Source organism: Mercenaria mercenaria, chromosome 17 (genome assembly GCF_021730395.1).
Source record: "Mercenaria mercenaria strain notata chromosome 17, MADL_Memer_1, whole genome shotgun sequence".
Taxonomy (NCBI): Eukaryota; Metazoa; Mollusca; class Bivalvia; order Venerida; family Veneridae; genus Mercenaria; species Mercenaria mercenaria.
Window position 1 is genome coordinate 27837623 of NC_069377.1, and position 14933 is coordinate 27852555.

At 36.4% G+C, this 14933-nt stretch overlaps 1 protein-coding gene and 1 long non-coding RNA gene across 3 annotated transcripts in view; both read right to left on the minus strand.

Annotated features, from left to right (window-relative positions):
- LOC123536581 (acyl-CoA synthetase short-chain family member 3, mitochondrial-like) overlaps positions 1-14933 on the minus strand; it is a 58983-nt gene that overhangs the window by 23769 nt on the left and 20281 nt on the right. For both annotated transcript variants that reach the window (XM_045319892.2, XM_045319894.2), the window contains exons 11-15: positions 9190-9285; positions 4966-5032; positions 4157-4238; positions 3619-3741; positions 1274-1373 (exon numbers count right to left, since the gene is read on the minus strand). In XM_045319892.2, coding sequence (XP_045175827.2) covers positions 1274-1373; positions 3619-3741; positions 4157-4238; positions 4966-5032; positions 9190-9285 — 468 coding nt within the window. The remainder of the gene's footprint in view (positions 1-1273; positions 1374-3618; positions 3742-4156; positions 4239-4965; positions 5033-9189; positions 9286-14933) is intronic.
- LOC123541055 (uncharacterized) lies at positions 10717-13666 on the minus strand. Its single transcript, XR_008368251.1, has 2 exons — positions 13154-13666; positions 10717-11988 (listed from the first exon to the last, which is right to left on the minus strand). It is a non-coding gene; the product is annotated as an uncharacterized LOC123541055 (long non-coding RNA).

The following is a 14933-nucleotide window of genomic DNA, read 5'->3' on the forward strand; positions in this document are numbered from 1 at the left end:
CTTACCCTCTGGTAAAAGAAAAAAAAGAGAAGAATGTAGTGCGAAGTAAATATTACTGGTAAAAGGAATTATAATTGTATGAGGGTTCAGAGGAAAACTGTTAAAACTCAGTCGTAACTTAACCCTAAACCTCCTAAATTTCTATAATGAACTTTTCCATCTTTTAGTTTGAAGAGTACCATTGGCTGTTAATAGGGTTGCTGACCTAACAGATTCTAACTGAATGGCAAACAGTGCAAATCTGGATTAGATTGCACGGATGTGCAGGCTGATCATGATCTACACTGGTCACAATAGCAGAATCAATCGTGTCCTGCATGATAAGGGTTAAGGAATCCGGTCCACAAATAAGCAAGTTCCATATAACATAGCTATTAATATACATGTATATGAAAAATTGCCTGGTAAGCTCATGTAAGTTTGGTATCGTTTGAAAGTACATTGTACATTGACTGCTGAAAATGAAAATATACTATACATGACAAAATATGTTATAGAATTTTTATTTTTTACTTTATAGTTTTCAAAAATACTTCAACAGAAATCCAGTTATTACAGTGTAATATTTATCATTTTGCAGTAAAAAAAAAACCTGACTGTAGTGATTCATGCATATTACTATGGTCATCTTATCTACTAATTCTTGTTTCAAATGATATCGAAATATCATGGGGTCACCAGAAATCGAAATGTTACCTATCTGTGGATCGGATACTTGAATGCGAGTTACAACAGTTTTCCATCCAATACTGTTATGAAGTTCCATTTTCAATGAAATTACATGTACTATATCCTTCCATTATACTTAAAGTTAAGTTTAAATTAAACAAGAGCTGTCACTTATGGTGACAAATGCCCCCACAGCACCTTGACCTTTGACCTGGTGACCCCAAAGTCAGTAGGGGTGGTGTACTCAATAAGTACTATCAGCATGTGACGTTTGAAGGTCCTGGGTGAAGTGGTTCGGGAGTAAAGTGCCTTCATGCAAAAAGTTAACGTTGGCCCCTGTGACCTTGACCTTTGACCTGGTGACCCCAAAGTCAGTAGGGGTGGTGTACTCAATAAGTACTATCAGCATGTGAAGTTTGAAGATCCTGGGTGCAGTGGTTCGTGAGTAAAGTGCCTTCATGCAAAAAGTTAACGTTGTGACTAACGAACGAACGAATGGACGGACAGTTGAAAACTAATATGCCTCCCATCGGAGGCATAAAAATATAGAGTTTAATACAAAAGTGAACACAACGTCTATAGAGACAGACAAGTAAGCAGTTACCATGTTTGGGAACACATAAACCAAGTGGGACTTCTCCCTTTAATTCGTCTGGTACACCTATAACAGCAGCTTCTGCTATATATGGGCTGTCAATGATTGCCTGAAATGTTCCATATTCAATAATCATTTAAGTACTTCTTTAGAAAATAGAATCCTGCACCAAACGTCACCCATTACCCAGTGTGGTTATACTTTAAACATGTTAAATAAACTTTATGAATATTTCCAAGAAGTAATTTTCAAGTTTTAACTTTTAATTCAAAAGCTACACTTCATCTATATTCTGTTTAGGTCAGCAAACCAAGACTTCACTGAAATCTGTGGTATGAAAACAAAAAGGTATTTTGTGCAATTCTGGATAAATTATAAGATGTTTACAGCTGATAAATTAGAAGAAAATTACAAGTATCACATATCTGCAAGATAAACCAGACATTTTAAAAGCATTATCTCTTCCAGGGCTCCAGCTGAAAGATGATGCCCAGCTACATAGTAGAATTCTTACCTCTTCCAGGGCTCCAGGTGAAAGACAGTGCCCTGCTATATAGTGAAATTCTTACCTCTTCCAGAGCTCCAGCTGACAGATGGTGCCCAGCAACATTAAGGTGGCAGGGGAGCGGTTTTGTAGTTTTGGCCCCTGTCGCTTTTCTGTATAAACAGGACAGGGTAGATATAAAGGCATATCTATCTTACTGGTTATTTATCATTATTAATTCTTTAATATATCTGGGGAATGTGGAACGGTTAATGATTCTACATGGCGGGTGTTTTAAAATTCCTAGCTCCGTACTTCCGGTTGAGGCTAAAACATAAATATCAGAACAAGAAGTCGGCCAGACGCGCAGCTGTCATCCATCCACTTTTTTCAAGTGAAAATTAGGGAAATAAAGTGGTGGTTGGCAGACACATTCCATGCCACCTTGGTATGCATCTATGTTCGTACTCTACATATATGCTACAAAATTGGATTTAAAAATAGAAATGGATGAATGGCAGAGTTCAAAGTGATGCCCGGTTAGGCTATTTTTGGTCTATAAAATTTGGGTGCTTTGGCCGATTTTCACTACATCTGGCATGGAAAGCGACAAGTGCATATAACCGGAGAGGCGTCTTTATGTAGTCTATAGTATTTGCAATGGTCCATAATTTTCAAAGAAAAACAAGAGCACCGCCTTGCGGGTGCTGACGCTCATCTGATTTTTTTTGTGTAATAGAAATATTGTCCTACCCATGATTTTCTAAAGTCTAAATAGGGCCATCATTCTTGCAAAAAGCAGGATAGAGTTATGTTTCTTGATGTACAGTGTCCACTTATGATGGTGAAAAACTGTTGCAAGTTTTAAAGCAATAGCTTTGATACTTTATGAGAGAAGTTGACTTAAACATAATACTCAACCAAGAAAATGATTTTCTAAGTCCAAAATGGGCAATAATTATTGCAAAAAGCAGGATGAAGTTATGTTGCTTGCTGTACAGGGTCAGCTTATGATGGTGAACAAGTGTTGCAAGTTTCAAAGCAATAGCTTTGATAGTTTACGAGAAAAAGTTGACCTAAACATAAAACTTAACCAAGAAATCTGATATTTTCTAAGTCCAAAAGGGGCCATAAATCTTGCAAAAAGCAGGACGGAGTTATGTTTCTTGCTGTACAGGGTCAACTTATGATGGTGAACAAGTGTTGCAAGTTTTAAAGCAATAGCTTTGATAGTTTAGGATAAAAGCTGACCTAAACATAAAACTTAACCAAGAAAACTGATTTTCTAAGTCCAAAAGGGGCAATAAATCTTGCAAAAAGCAAGATGGAGTTATGTTTCTTGATGTACAGGGTCTGCTTATGATGGTGAACAAGTATTCCAAGTTTCAAAGCAATAGCTTTGATAGTTTAGGAGAAAAGTTGACCTAAACATAAAACTTAACCAAGAAATCTGATATTTTCTAAGTACAAAAGGGGCCATTAATCTTGCAAAAAGCAAGATGGAGTTATGTTTCTTGCTATACAGGGTCAGCTTATGATGGTAAACAAGTATTCCAAGTTTCAAAGCAATAGCTTTGATAGTTTAGGAGAAAAGCTGACCTAAACATAAAACTTAACCAGGCAACGCTGACGCAGACGCCAACGCCGATGCCGACAACTGCTCAAGTGATGACAATAACTCATCATTTTTTTTCCAAAAATCAGATGAGCTAATAAGTGAAAACGCGATTTCTATGGATATTTCAACACTGGTACCCACACGTCAATGTGGAATTCACAAATTTGCAATCCCCTGCCACCTTGTGAAATTCTTACCTCTTCCAGGGCTCCTGCCAGAAGATGGTGCCCAGTTTCATTGAGAAATTCTTACCTCTTCCAGGGCTCCAGCTGATAGACGGTGCCCAGCAACATTAATGACATCATCAGATCTAGACATGACAGCAACATAACCTTCTTTGTCTCTATACCCCGAGTCCATTGTGTTGTAAAAATTCTGAAAAATATTCAAATATAAATAATGTACTCAAAGGAATTTTTGTAATCCAGACTCAAAGTATACAAATATATATCATAATACTTTTAGAATATGCTCTACCATCTATTCTTAAAAACCAGGGAACTGAGAATGACTAGAGAATTACCAGTAGTGTTATATACATGTTTACACTTTCAAAAGTCGCTATTTCCCATCAACTGTTATTGACTTTCATTCGGTAAATGTTTTCTGACTGCTTGTCTCTTTATATAATTTGTATGTGAAATCCCAATATGTGACTAGGTTAATCAACTGATTACATAAACTATAAAAAGCTTTCCAATGATATATTTTCTGAGAAAATCTTAATGAGAAACCATGTCAAACGAAAGATTTAAAACAGCATTTTCTGTAGATCATTGATATTAACAACCTTTTTCAGATCAAAGTATGTATTCTCAAATCTATAGTCATTTTCCCATAGAGTACTGAAAGACCCTGGTGGCAGTGGTAATCTGAAAATATCAAAACAGAGAATCATGGGTACAAATAAAACAGAGAATTATGGGTACAAATCAATACAGAGAATTGTGGATACAAATGCAACAGAGAATAATGGGTACAAATAAAACAGAGAATAATGGGTACAAATAAAACAGAGAATAATGGGTACAAATAAAACAGAGAATAATGGGTACAAATAAAACAGAGAATTATGGGTTAAATATCTTTTGAGCTATATACAGTCAAACCTGTAGTATAGCGCAGCAGTGTAATAGGTTCACTACTGTGAAACCTGCACACAAAGGTCATTACTTTCTCCACCTGTGCAACAATAAATAGTGCAAATGTACCTGTGTTAAGAGACCATATATCAATTAACAAGGACAATTTATTCTTTTCAGACAGGTTTGATTGTAAACTGACTAATATGTAATTTTGTCACATAGTCTGTGAAATCATTTGATTTTGTGGTTTTGCAAAAAATACCCCAACTATTTCATGGGGATATGACTTTGTGGATTACTAAGATAGAATGAAAGGGAATTTTGCTTGTTTGTTGAAATTTTTGTGGAATGACACTTCCATGAAATCCAAGAAAATTAAAGTCCCCCATGAATATCAATGACTTCACAGTTTTCTATATAATGAAGATCCATGGAACTAATTGATCAAGATGTAAATAAATAAGTTTGGATTAATCAAAAAGCTGATATACAATATAGAAGATGATTTACTTACTGTACAATTATCTGTCCTAGTTCTGAATCTTTAGTTTCTTCACTAAAGTCATCTTTTAGCACTTTCACTGAAGAAAAAAGCATTTACACTCATAGATTCATAACACAAATTACCTATAGGCATGCTCCAAAAGGTTATAACACACTAAATAGTTGTTGTTCTTTATTCTATATAAAACTGACCTATTTCCAATGGCCGCAGCACACATCAGGACCCATTTTAAATGTCTGTAACCTACATTTTCTTGAAGAATATTGTCAGTGCTAAATAAAAATCAAAAGAAAAGTGGGTGTCATGTCTGATGCAAGAAAAATAATTTCAGTCAAACACACAAACTGCAAAATCAGCTAAAAAATGAGACCCCAAATTATTGGTGGTGAATGATCTAAGTTTCCATAAAAAATTTTGTCATGCTGTTATTTCATTATCAAAATGCTATCTACATGTCAAGCATAGATCTGTCATGTGATTTTACCAAAAAAAAATGCAAAGAAAATAAGGAAAATAGCTCTACACAGCAAAACAAGAGGACCATGATGGTCCTGAATCGCTCACCTCTTCCCACATGACCCAGTTTTGAGTATGACGTCGTTTTTTCTATTATTTGACATAGTGACCTAGTTTTTGAGCTCATGTGACCCAGTTTTGAACCTGACCTAGATATTATCAAGATAAAAATTCTGACCAATTTTCATGAAGATCCATTGAAAAATATGGTCTCTAGAGAGGTCACAAGGTTTTTCTATTATTTGACCTATTGACCTAGTTTTCAAAGGTACGTGACCCTGTTTTGAACTTTACCTAGATATCAAGGTGAACATTATCACTAATTTTCATGAAGATCTCATGAAAAATATGGCCTCTAGAGAGGTCACAAGGTTTTTCTATTTTTATACCTACTGGCCTAGTTTTTGACCGCACGTGACCCAGTTTTGAAACTGACCTAGATATCATCAAGGTGAACATTCAGATCAATTTTCATGAAGATCCATTGAAAAATATGGCCTCTAGAGAGGTCAAAACATTTTTCTAATTTTAGACCTACTGACCTACTTTTGACCGCAGTTGACCCAGTTTCAAACCTGACCTAGATATCATCAAGATGAACATTCAGACCAAATTTCATACAGATCCCGTGAAAGGTATGGCCTCTAGAGAGGTCACAAGGTTTTTTTATTATTTGACCTACTGACCTAGTTTTTTAAGGCACGTGACCCAGTTTCAAACTTGACTTAGATATCATCAAGGTGAACATTCTGACCAATTTTCATGAAGATCCATTCAAGGGTATGGCCTCTAGAGAGGTCACAAGGTTTTTCTATTTTAAGACCTACTGACCTAGTTTTTGATCGCAGTTGACCCAGTTTCAAACTTGACCTATATATCATCAAGATAAACATTCAGACCAACTTTCATACAGATCCCATGAAAAATATGGCCTCTAGAGAGGTCACAACGTTTTTTTCATTATTTGACCTACTGACCTACTTTTTGATGGCACGTGACCCACTTTCAAACTTGACTTAGATATCATCAAGATGAACATTCTGACCAATTTTTATGGAGATCCATTCACAAGTATGGCCTCTAGAGAGGTCACAAGGCTTTTCTATTTTTAGACCTACTGACCTAGTTTTTGACCGCACATGACCCTGTTTCGAACTTGACCTAGATATCATCAAGATGAACATTCAGACCAATTTTCATGAAGATCCCAAGAAAAATATGGCCTTTAGAGAGGTCACAAGGTTTTTCTATTATTTGACCTACTGACCTAGTTTTTGACGGCACGTGACCCAATTTCGAACTTGACCTAGATGTCATCAAGATGAACATTCAGACCAACTTTCATACAGATCCCATGAAAAATATGGCCTTTAGAGAGATCACAAGGTTTTTCTATTATTTGACCTACTGACCTAGTTTTTGATGGCACGTGACCCACTTTCAAACTTGACCTAGATATCATCAAGGTGAACATTCTGACCAATTTTCATGAAGATCTCATGATATATATGGCCTCTAGAGAGGTCACAAGGTTTTTCTATTTTTAGACCTACTGACCTAGTTTTTGACCGCACGTGACCCAGTTTCGAACTTGACCTAGATATCATCAAGGTGAACATTCAGACCAACTTTCATACAGATCCCATGAAAAATATGGCCTTTAGAGAGGTCACAAGGTTTTTCTATTATTTGACCTACTGACCTAGTTTTTGATGGCACGTGACCCACTTTCGAAATTGACCTAGATATCATCAAGATGAACATTCAGACCAACTTTCATACAGATCCCATGAAAAATATGGCCTCTAGAGAGGTCACAAGGTTTTTCTATTATTTGACCTACTGACCTAGTTTTTGAAGGCACGTGACCCACTTTCGAACTTGACCTAGATATCATCAAGGTGAACATTCTGACCAATTTTCATGAAGATCTCATGAAATATATGGCCTCTAGAGAGGTCACAAGGTTTTTCTATTTTTAGACCTACTGACCTAGTTTTTGACCGCACGTGACCCACTTTCAAACTTGACCTAGATATCATCAAGATGAACATTCAGACCAACTTTCATACAGATCCCATGAAAAATATGGCCTTTAGAGAGGTCACAAGGTTTTTCTATTATTTGACCTACTGACCTAGTTTTTGATGGCACGTGACCCAGTTTCGAACTTGACCTAAATATCATCAAGGTGAACGTTCTGACCAATTTTCATGAAGATCTTGTGAAATATATGGCCTCTAGAGAGGTCACAAGGTTTTTCTATTTTTAGACCTACTGACCTAGTTTTTGACGGCACGTGACCCAGTTTCGAACTTGACCTAGATATCATCAAGTTGAACATTCTGACCAACTTTCATAAAGATCCCATGAAAAATGTGACCTCTAGAGTGGTCACAAGCAAAAGTTTACGGACTGACGCACGCACGCACGCACGCACGCACGCACGCACGCACGCACGGACGGACGACGGACGACGGACACCGCGCGATCACAAAAGCTCACCTTGTCACTTTGTGACAGGTGAGCTAAAAACTGAGGACTATTTGTATCCGCCATTATGCGACTCCCATTTTTTTTCGCGCAATTTTGCTATTTAGTGTCTGTATGCCAAAAGGCAACTGACCTCAACAAGAATATATCGGTAAAACCAATAAATGCTCCACGAAATATGATTATTGCATATTAAAAGCACAAAAGATGAATTCATCGACTGTACACATACCTCTTCTTAGGAGTGAAGCTTTCAAAGAAATTTCTTTGAATTCAAGGAAGTAGTTGTTGAGAAAAAAAGTGCATAAGATAGGAGCATCTCCTCTTGGGAGTGAAGCCTCCTACAAAGTTTCGCTGAATATTAACTAAGGATTGCTAACGAATACTCATGACAAGGATGGCACTAAGGTTTACTAATGTTGAATAATCAAAGGGGAATTACTCAATGAATAAAATCATGTGACTAGAACATGGAGATAATATGCCAATCTCCTCTTGAGAGTGAAGCATCCTATGAAGTTTCGCTAAATCCCAGCAAGTGGTTGCTGAGAAATGCTCCAAACATTCTTACAATACAGTAGTTACGTGGCTACTCCTTTGTTCTCTCGATTGTTCTATTTAACCACATAATAAACTTTAGCCGCATAAAAGAAATGGAAGGAATAGAATTATCATTATCTATTGTTCTCCTAGCATCAGAACTACCCCACTGTAAGTGCAGACAGACAGACAGACACATGAAGCAGCAGCTATATGCTTACACCTTCGGGGTACTTATAAAAGAATTAAAACTGTAAATCCTGACCAAATAAGATTCTAAACTGTGTTGGGGCCTCTATGACTGAATGTAAGGTCACAGACTTTGAACCACTTGCCTCTCAAGGACATGGGTTTAAAATCTCACTTGGGCTGTAGAATTCTTCATTTTTGAAAGCCATCCAGCAGGCTTATAACATACAGTCAATGATTGTACAAATGTAAGATTTATTATAAGGTTTACCACAGTTATTCAGCAGAATTTCAGTTATGTAATGGCAGGCAGATAACTCAACCAGCATTCCTGAATTCTGTACAAGTACTAGCCTGTTCGCTACAAGTAACTGCCAACATCTCCACATTAATCAAAGGTGGAGGAAAAATGATTTCAAACACAATATCTCCTATGAAATCGAAGTGTAGAAAATATGCCCTGTTTGAACATCAAACAAATGCCCATTTACTCACCATTCCAACCAGGTACAGGCTTGCCAGTGACACCTGGTGTGGGATGTAGTGGCATTCCTAAACCTACACACGTAGATGTTATAGCCCAACCAGTTTCTAAAATATAATTATTTAATGTAACATCAACACAGCTTTTTCATAAATGTTTTAATGAGAAAGCCATCATCATAATGTCTCAGCATTAAGATGGAAAATGGAATCATTTAATTTCGTGGGCATGAAATTTTGTGGCTACTACCAAAATGGAAATTTTGTGGGGACATTAATTCACAGATTTCATGTTTCTAAGATAAAAGGAATGAGAATTTTACATGTTTGTTGTGATTTAATTTCGTGGCTTGATGCAACCACGAAATCCATGGAAACTAATGATTTCACAGTATAACAAAATTATTTATTTTATTTTATTTTGTTAGGTTTAACGTCGCACCGACACAATTTAGGTCATATGGCGACTTTCCAGCTTTAATGGTGGAGGAAGACCCCAGGCACCCCGTATAACAAAATTAACAACAGAACTCAGGTGTATGTGTTGGTAGTGAGAGAGGCTTACTAAAGCTTTTAATGTCTCAGAAAAAACAACAGTTTTTAAAGGCAGAGTATAGCTGACTAATATAAATCATGTATCTAGAAATTTAAAAAATCATTGTGTAACAGGACACCGTTATTGGTAAAACCTTCTTTTCTGATCTGTGATAATACCATAATCAGAATTTCTTTGCATTTTACTTAAAAAGCATCTGATGAAATGATCAGTTTGATACAATGTCACGATTTAACAAGAAAACAACCCCTAACAATTCTGCCCTTACAGAAGCAAGCCTCTGTGGCGTACATGCTGTGTATTTGCTGTGTATATGCCGCGAACACAATAGTACGCCAGAGGAGTACATTTTACATACACCGCATGCCGCGTACATGCCGCGTACATGCCGCGTACTATTTCGACAAGTACACAGCATGTACGCAGGAGGTCACTAGTACACTTCAAGTACGCAGCACAGACTCTGAAAATTTAAGGAGTACACTGCATGTATGCAGGAGGGACTTGTACAAGAAAATAGTACACTGCATGTACACTGCAGATACTTTGAAATTTGTGCAGTACACTTCATATACGCGGGAAAGACTTGTACAATTTCTTTTAGCATTTATACTTAGTTGTTTTTTTTTTATAAGTTATTGTATGAAGTAAACTTCATATATGCGGGAGGGACTTGTTCATTTTCTTTTGGTGTTTATACTTTGAATTTTTTTAGGTAAAAGTCTGAAGTACACTTCATTTTGAATTAATCCTGGAGCTTTCTAACTTGGATAATTGAAAAGCCTTATTTGAACTTCGTTGCATTACATTTTGTAATACATGAAATAATTACCAAGATGCCTCAACAGCGCCCGAATGAGAAGAATTAATAGCTCTCACTGTTATTTGAATACTCTTAAGCAAAACACCATCCTATCATGTTTTATAAAGGCTATAATGCTCATTATTCTAGGACTCAATTTCATAAAACTACAAACCCGTGATAAGTTTTTTCCATTTAATAAATTATAATATCATGTAAACCAAAACATCATTCTAATTTAAGCATAGCAGATTCAATTCAGAATAAAATGGAGCAAAATGGTCATGTCCGCAGTAGTTTCAATAGTTAACAGCTATTGAAACTGAAAAATTCTCATACATGGAGACAACCAAGGGCATATAATGAAGAAAACCAATCCCCGTTGCGCCCCCGATTATTTATACTTACCAAGCACGCTCCTCTCGTGCTATGAAATAATACCAGGTACCCCGTTGGTACCGTAATAGAACCAGGTACTCCGTTAGTACCATAATAACACCAGGTACCCCAATGGTACCAAAATAACACCAGGTACCCCAATGGTACCATAATAACACCAGGTACCCCAATGGTACCATAATAACACCAGGTACCCCACTGGTACCAATATAGAACCACTGGCGCAACGTTGTGTAATTCCTACTAAACCTACTACGAAATATTCCTATAAAAATGGGGGAGTTACTATAAGAACGGCTAGCCCTTTTCGCTCTGGCCAGTTCTTAAACCAAAACCTAGTCCCAAAAAACTATAATGTTTTAGCCACATGAGGCCAATGCCTTCAAAGTTAACAGCTCTGACAGGCTTGGAGACTCATGTGTATGCAAAAGAGATTTTAATTATTGTATTTAATGCCCCTGTTCCTATCTGATACCCTCGATCGCCTCCAAGCATAAGAATTTTCCGCAGACACGACAAAGAAAGGAAAAGAAGATAATGAGAAGTTGAATGAAAAGGGAATGATTAAATCATATAACATGCATCAATAATATCAATAGACATGTATTTAACATGGATCAACAAATATGATTTTTTACGGTATTACTATAATATAGCACACATGAAGCAACACATAAATTGTTAGAGTTAATGTTTGTTCTATTTCAACCCTAAATTTATTTCAGTTCTCTTAGATACATGAAATATTTTCATAACATATATTCAAATATTGTCAGAGTTCCCATGGCGCGTAAAATTACTATTTCACTCGAGACTGTAGAAAACTTGTACACATAAACCTACAAGGCTGGCTTTCACACCACACTGAACTGATACTGTAATGTTTATCCAGACAAGATATATTCACCAGGTAACTCCAATTAGTTTAAGCTATTCAGTTCTGTATTGTTCCATATTTGGTTAACCACAATTCTGCAGCAGTTCAGCTGTATACGTAATTGGTGCGATAGCTTACATGTCTCATTTGTGTGCTTCCTGCCCGTTAAACAATGAACTGAAATATATAAGCAAACTGGGCGACAGAATAATTATGACAATCTTTATTAACACAAGGTAAAAATAAATCCTGGGTTTAACCAAATTAATATTAAATCTCGAGGGTGCGGTGGGTGGGTTTATGTTACTTCGACCTCTACAAAATCAGTTGTGCGCGACAACGTGGCGGTCACATGACTTTTTATACCGGTTTCTATCCCGTGAAATATCGCGAGTGTATCCATGGAAACGATCTAAGCGTCGCTTGGAATTATATATTACTTCCGTATATATGAAACTACCCTTCCAGAAAGAAATTGTAACCAGAATAAACTAGATTAATCGAAAATATTAATCTTTATTATTCTAGGACTCAATTTCATAAAACTACAAACCCGTGATAAGTTTTTTCCATTTAATAAATTATAATATCATGTAAACCAAAACATCATTCTAATTTAAGCATAGCAGATTCAATTCAGAATAAAATGGAGCAAAATGGTCATGTCCGCAGTAGTTTCAATAGTTAACAGCTATTGAAACTGAAAAATTCTCATACATGGAGACAACCAAGGGCATATAATGAAGAAAACCAATCCCCGTTGCGCCCCCGATTATTTATACTTACCAAGCACGCTCCTCTCGTGCTATGAAATAATACCAGGTACCCCGTTGGTACCGTAATAGAACCAGGTACTCCGTTAGTACCATAATAACACCAGGTACCCCAATGGTACCAAAATAACACCAGGTACCCCAATGGTACCATAATAACACCAGGTACCCCAATGGTACCATAATAACACCAGGTACCCCACTGGTACCAATATAGAACCACTGGCGCAACGTTGTGTAATTCCTACTAAACCTACTACGAAATATTCCTATAAAAATGGGGGAGTTACTATAAGAACGGCTAGCCCTTTTCGCTCTGGCCAGTTCTTAAACCAAAACCTAGTCCCAAAAAACTATAATGTTTTAGCCACATGAGGCCAATGCCTTCAAAGTTAACAGCTCTGACAGGCTTGGAGACTCATGTGTATGCAAAAGAGATTTTAATTATTGTATTTAATGCCCCTGTTCCTATCTGATACCCTCGATCGCCTCCAAGCATAAGAATTTTCCGCCACAAAATAAAAATAACATTAGATTTCTTAATATTTTTATTTCCCCAAAATTCTTACTTAAATCTGCTTGTATTTCCATTTTTCTTTGTTTTTCGTACATTCATTTTCCCGAGTAAGTTGTATTCATCCCGAACACACGGGACCATTTATAAATAAAGTACGGAAAAGCGAAGATGTCAGCAACCTATGCATTTATTTTGCATCAGTAGTTATCTCCCTCTAACTCGCGCGATCTGTCAAATCTGCACGTGTCAGTGTCTACGCATGCGTGGATCTAAAATTAGATGCATTTGGTTCCCGTTCCTGTTTAGCATAGCTGTGTAATGCGTACCCGATAAAGGAATCGAGAGTACATGTACATCGCGGAGAGTTATTTATAGTTTGATTTCGAGGTCATTGATGTTATTTACTTTTAAAATTATTTAGATAAAGTAGATCTAAATTATGCCGAAGACTCGTCGAAAAACTGAATTATCATAACGTTAAAGCTGCTATACTGATAATATTTTACGGTTTATTTCCATTTTTGATTTGAAATCTATAATGGACGTACATTAAAAGATATTGTGTTACAACCAACTTTCTTTTTTGGGGGAGGGTTGGGTTATGGGTATATTTTATACGATCTTGTGACGTCCAAAAACGTATTTAGCATCCGAACGTTGTTTAAATAACGTTATGTTAATGTGCAGAATAGTATACGTTTGATGATGTATATTGTTGCCTGTGTATTTCACTGTCTCTGTGAAATTGCTCATGATTAGATACCCAAAATCTATCGTGAAATACTGATATTCCATTACATTGTTTAAAGAACTGTAACCACATTTTAGATCCAGTTTTATCCCCTTATTCGCCCGGACATGATTGTAAGATTGTTTTATGCCGCAAGTAGAGTTTATCAGCCCAAAATGGTCTACCGACGGCGATAGCGCGGCAACAGAAATTTAATGACCCAATTAAGGACTGTATTTCTTTTAATGTTACTAACTTTTCGGACAAAATGATTTCAGTTTTTTGAACTACTTCAGTAATTTTTGTGAACAGGATTCGAACTTCCATTTTTTGAGAATCTAATTCTAAACCTAACATTACTTGAGTTGGGCTTTCGGTCTTCTCGTCGGCGAGAGGCACACCTGACTCTTGCATGACTGACTGAAATACGTGCATGACTGCTTTACAAACGTTTCCTTATTTTCACCGCCTAAAAAGTCGTCAAGATAATGTATCATGTGACTTGACTGCGTTCTTGTTTTAACACAAAATTCTAAAAAAGTATAAAAAAAATTCAAAAAGACTCGGAGAAATACTGCAGCCAAATGGTAAAGCTTTATCAAAAATATATTTTGTCCTTGAACTTGAACCCTAATAGCTCGTAATTGTCAGGATGAATAGGTAGCAACCTGAACGCGTTTTTTATGTCCATTTTGAAAAGATAACAGTTAAATCTCTAAATCTTGAATCATTTGAATCGCTTCATCGAACTCTGTGTATTTAACGGAGCATAATTTTGGGTCAATGAAATTATTTGTGGAGTGGCCTTCTGGATATGACAAGTGGTGGATTAACCTATATTCGTCAGGTGTTTTCTTGGGAATAATACCAATTGGTGTAATTTGAATGTTTTTAACAGAACTGCTATCAAATGGGCCACCAACTCGGCCAGCATCAATTTCTTTTTGAATTTAACGTTGAGCCACTTCCGATAATTGATAAATGGATTTAAGACTTTTTGACGTACGAGCTTGACGAGTCCCTATTTAAAACCATTCAAAAGATGTTAGCATCAGAGGATTATATTTTCTCAGCCAGAATTCTAACGCTTGGATTTTTATTG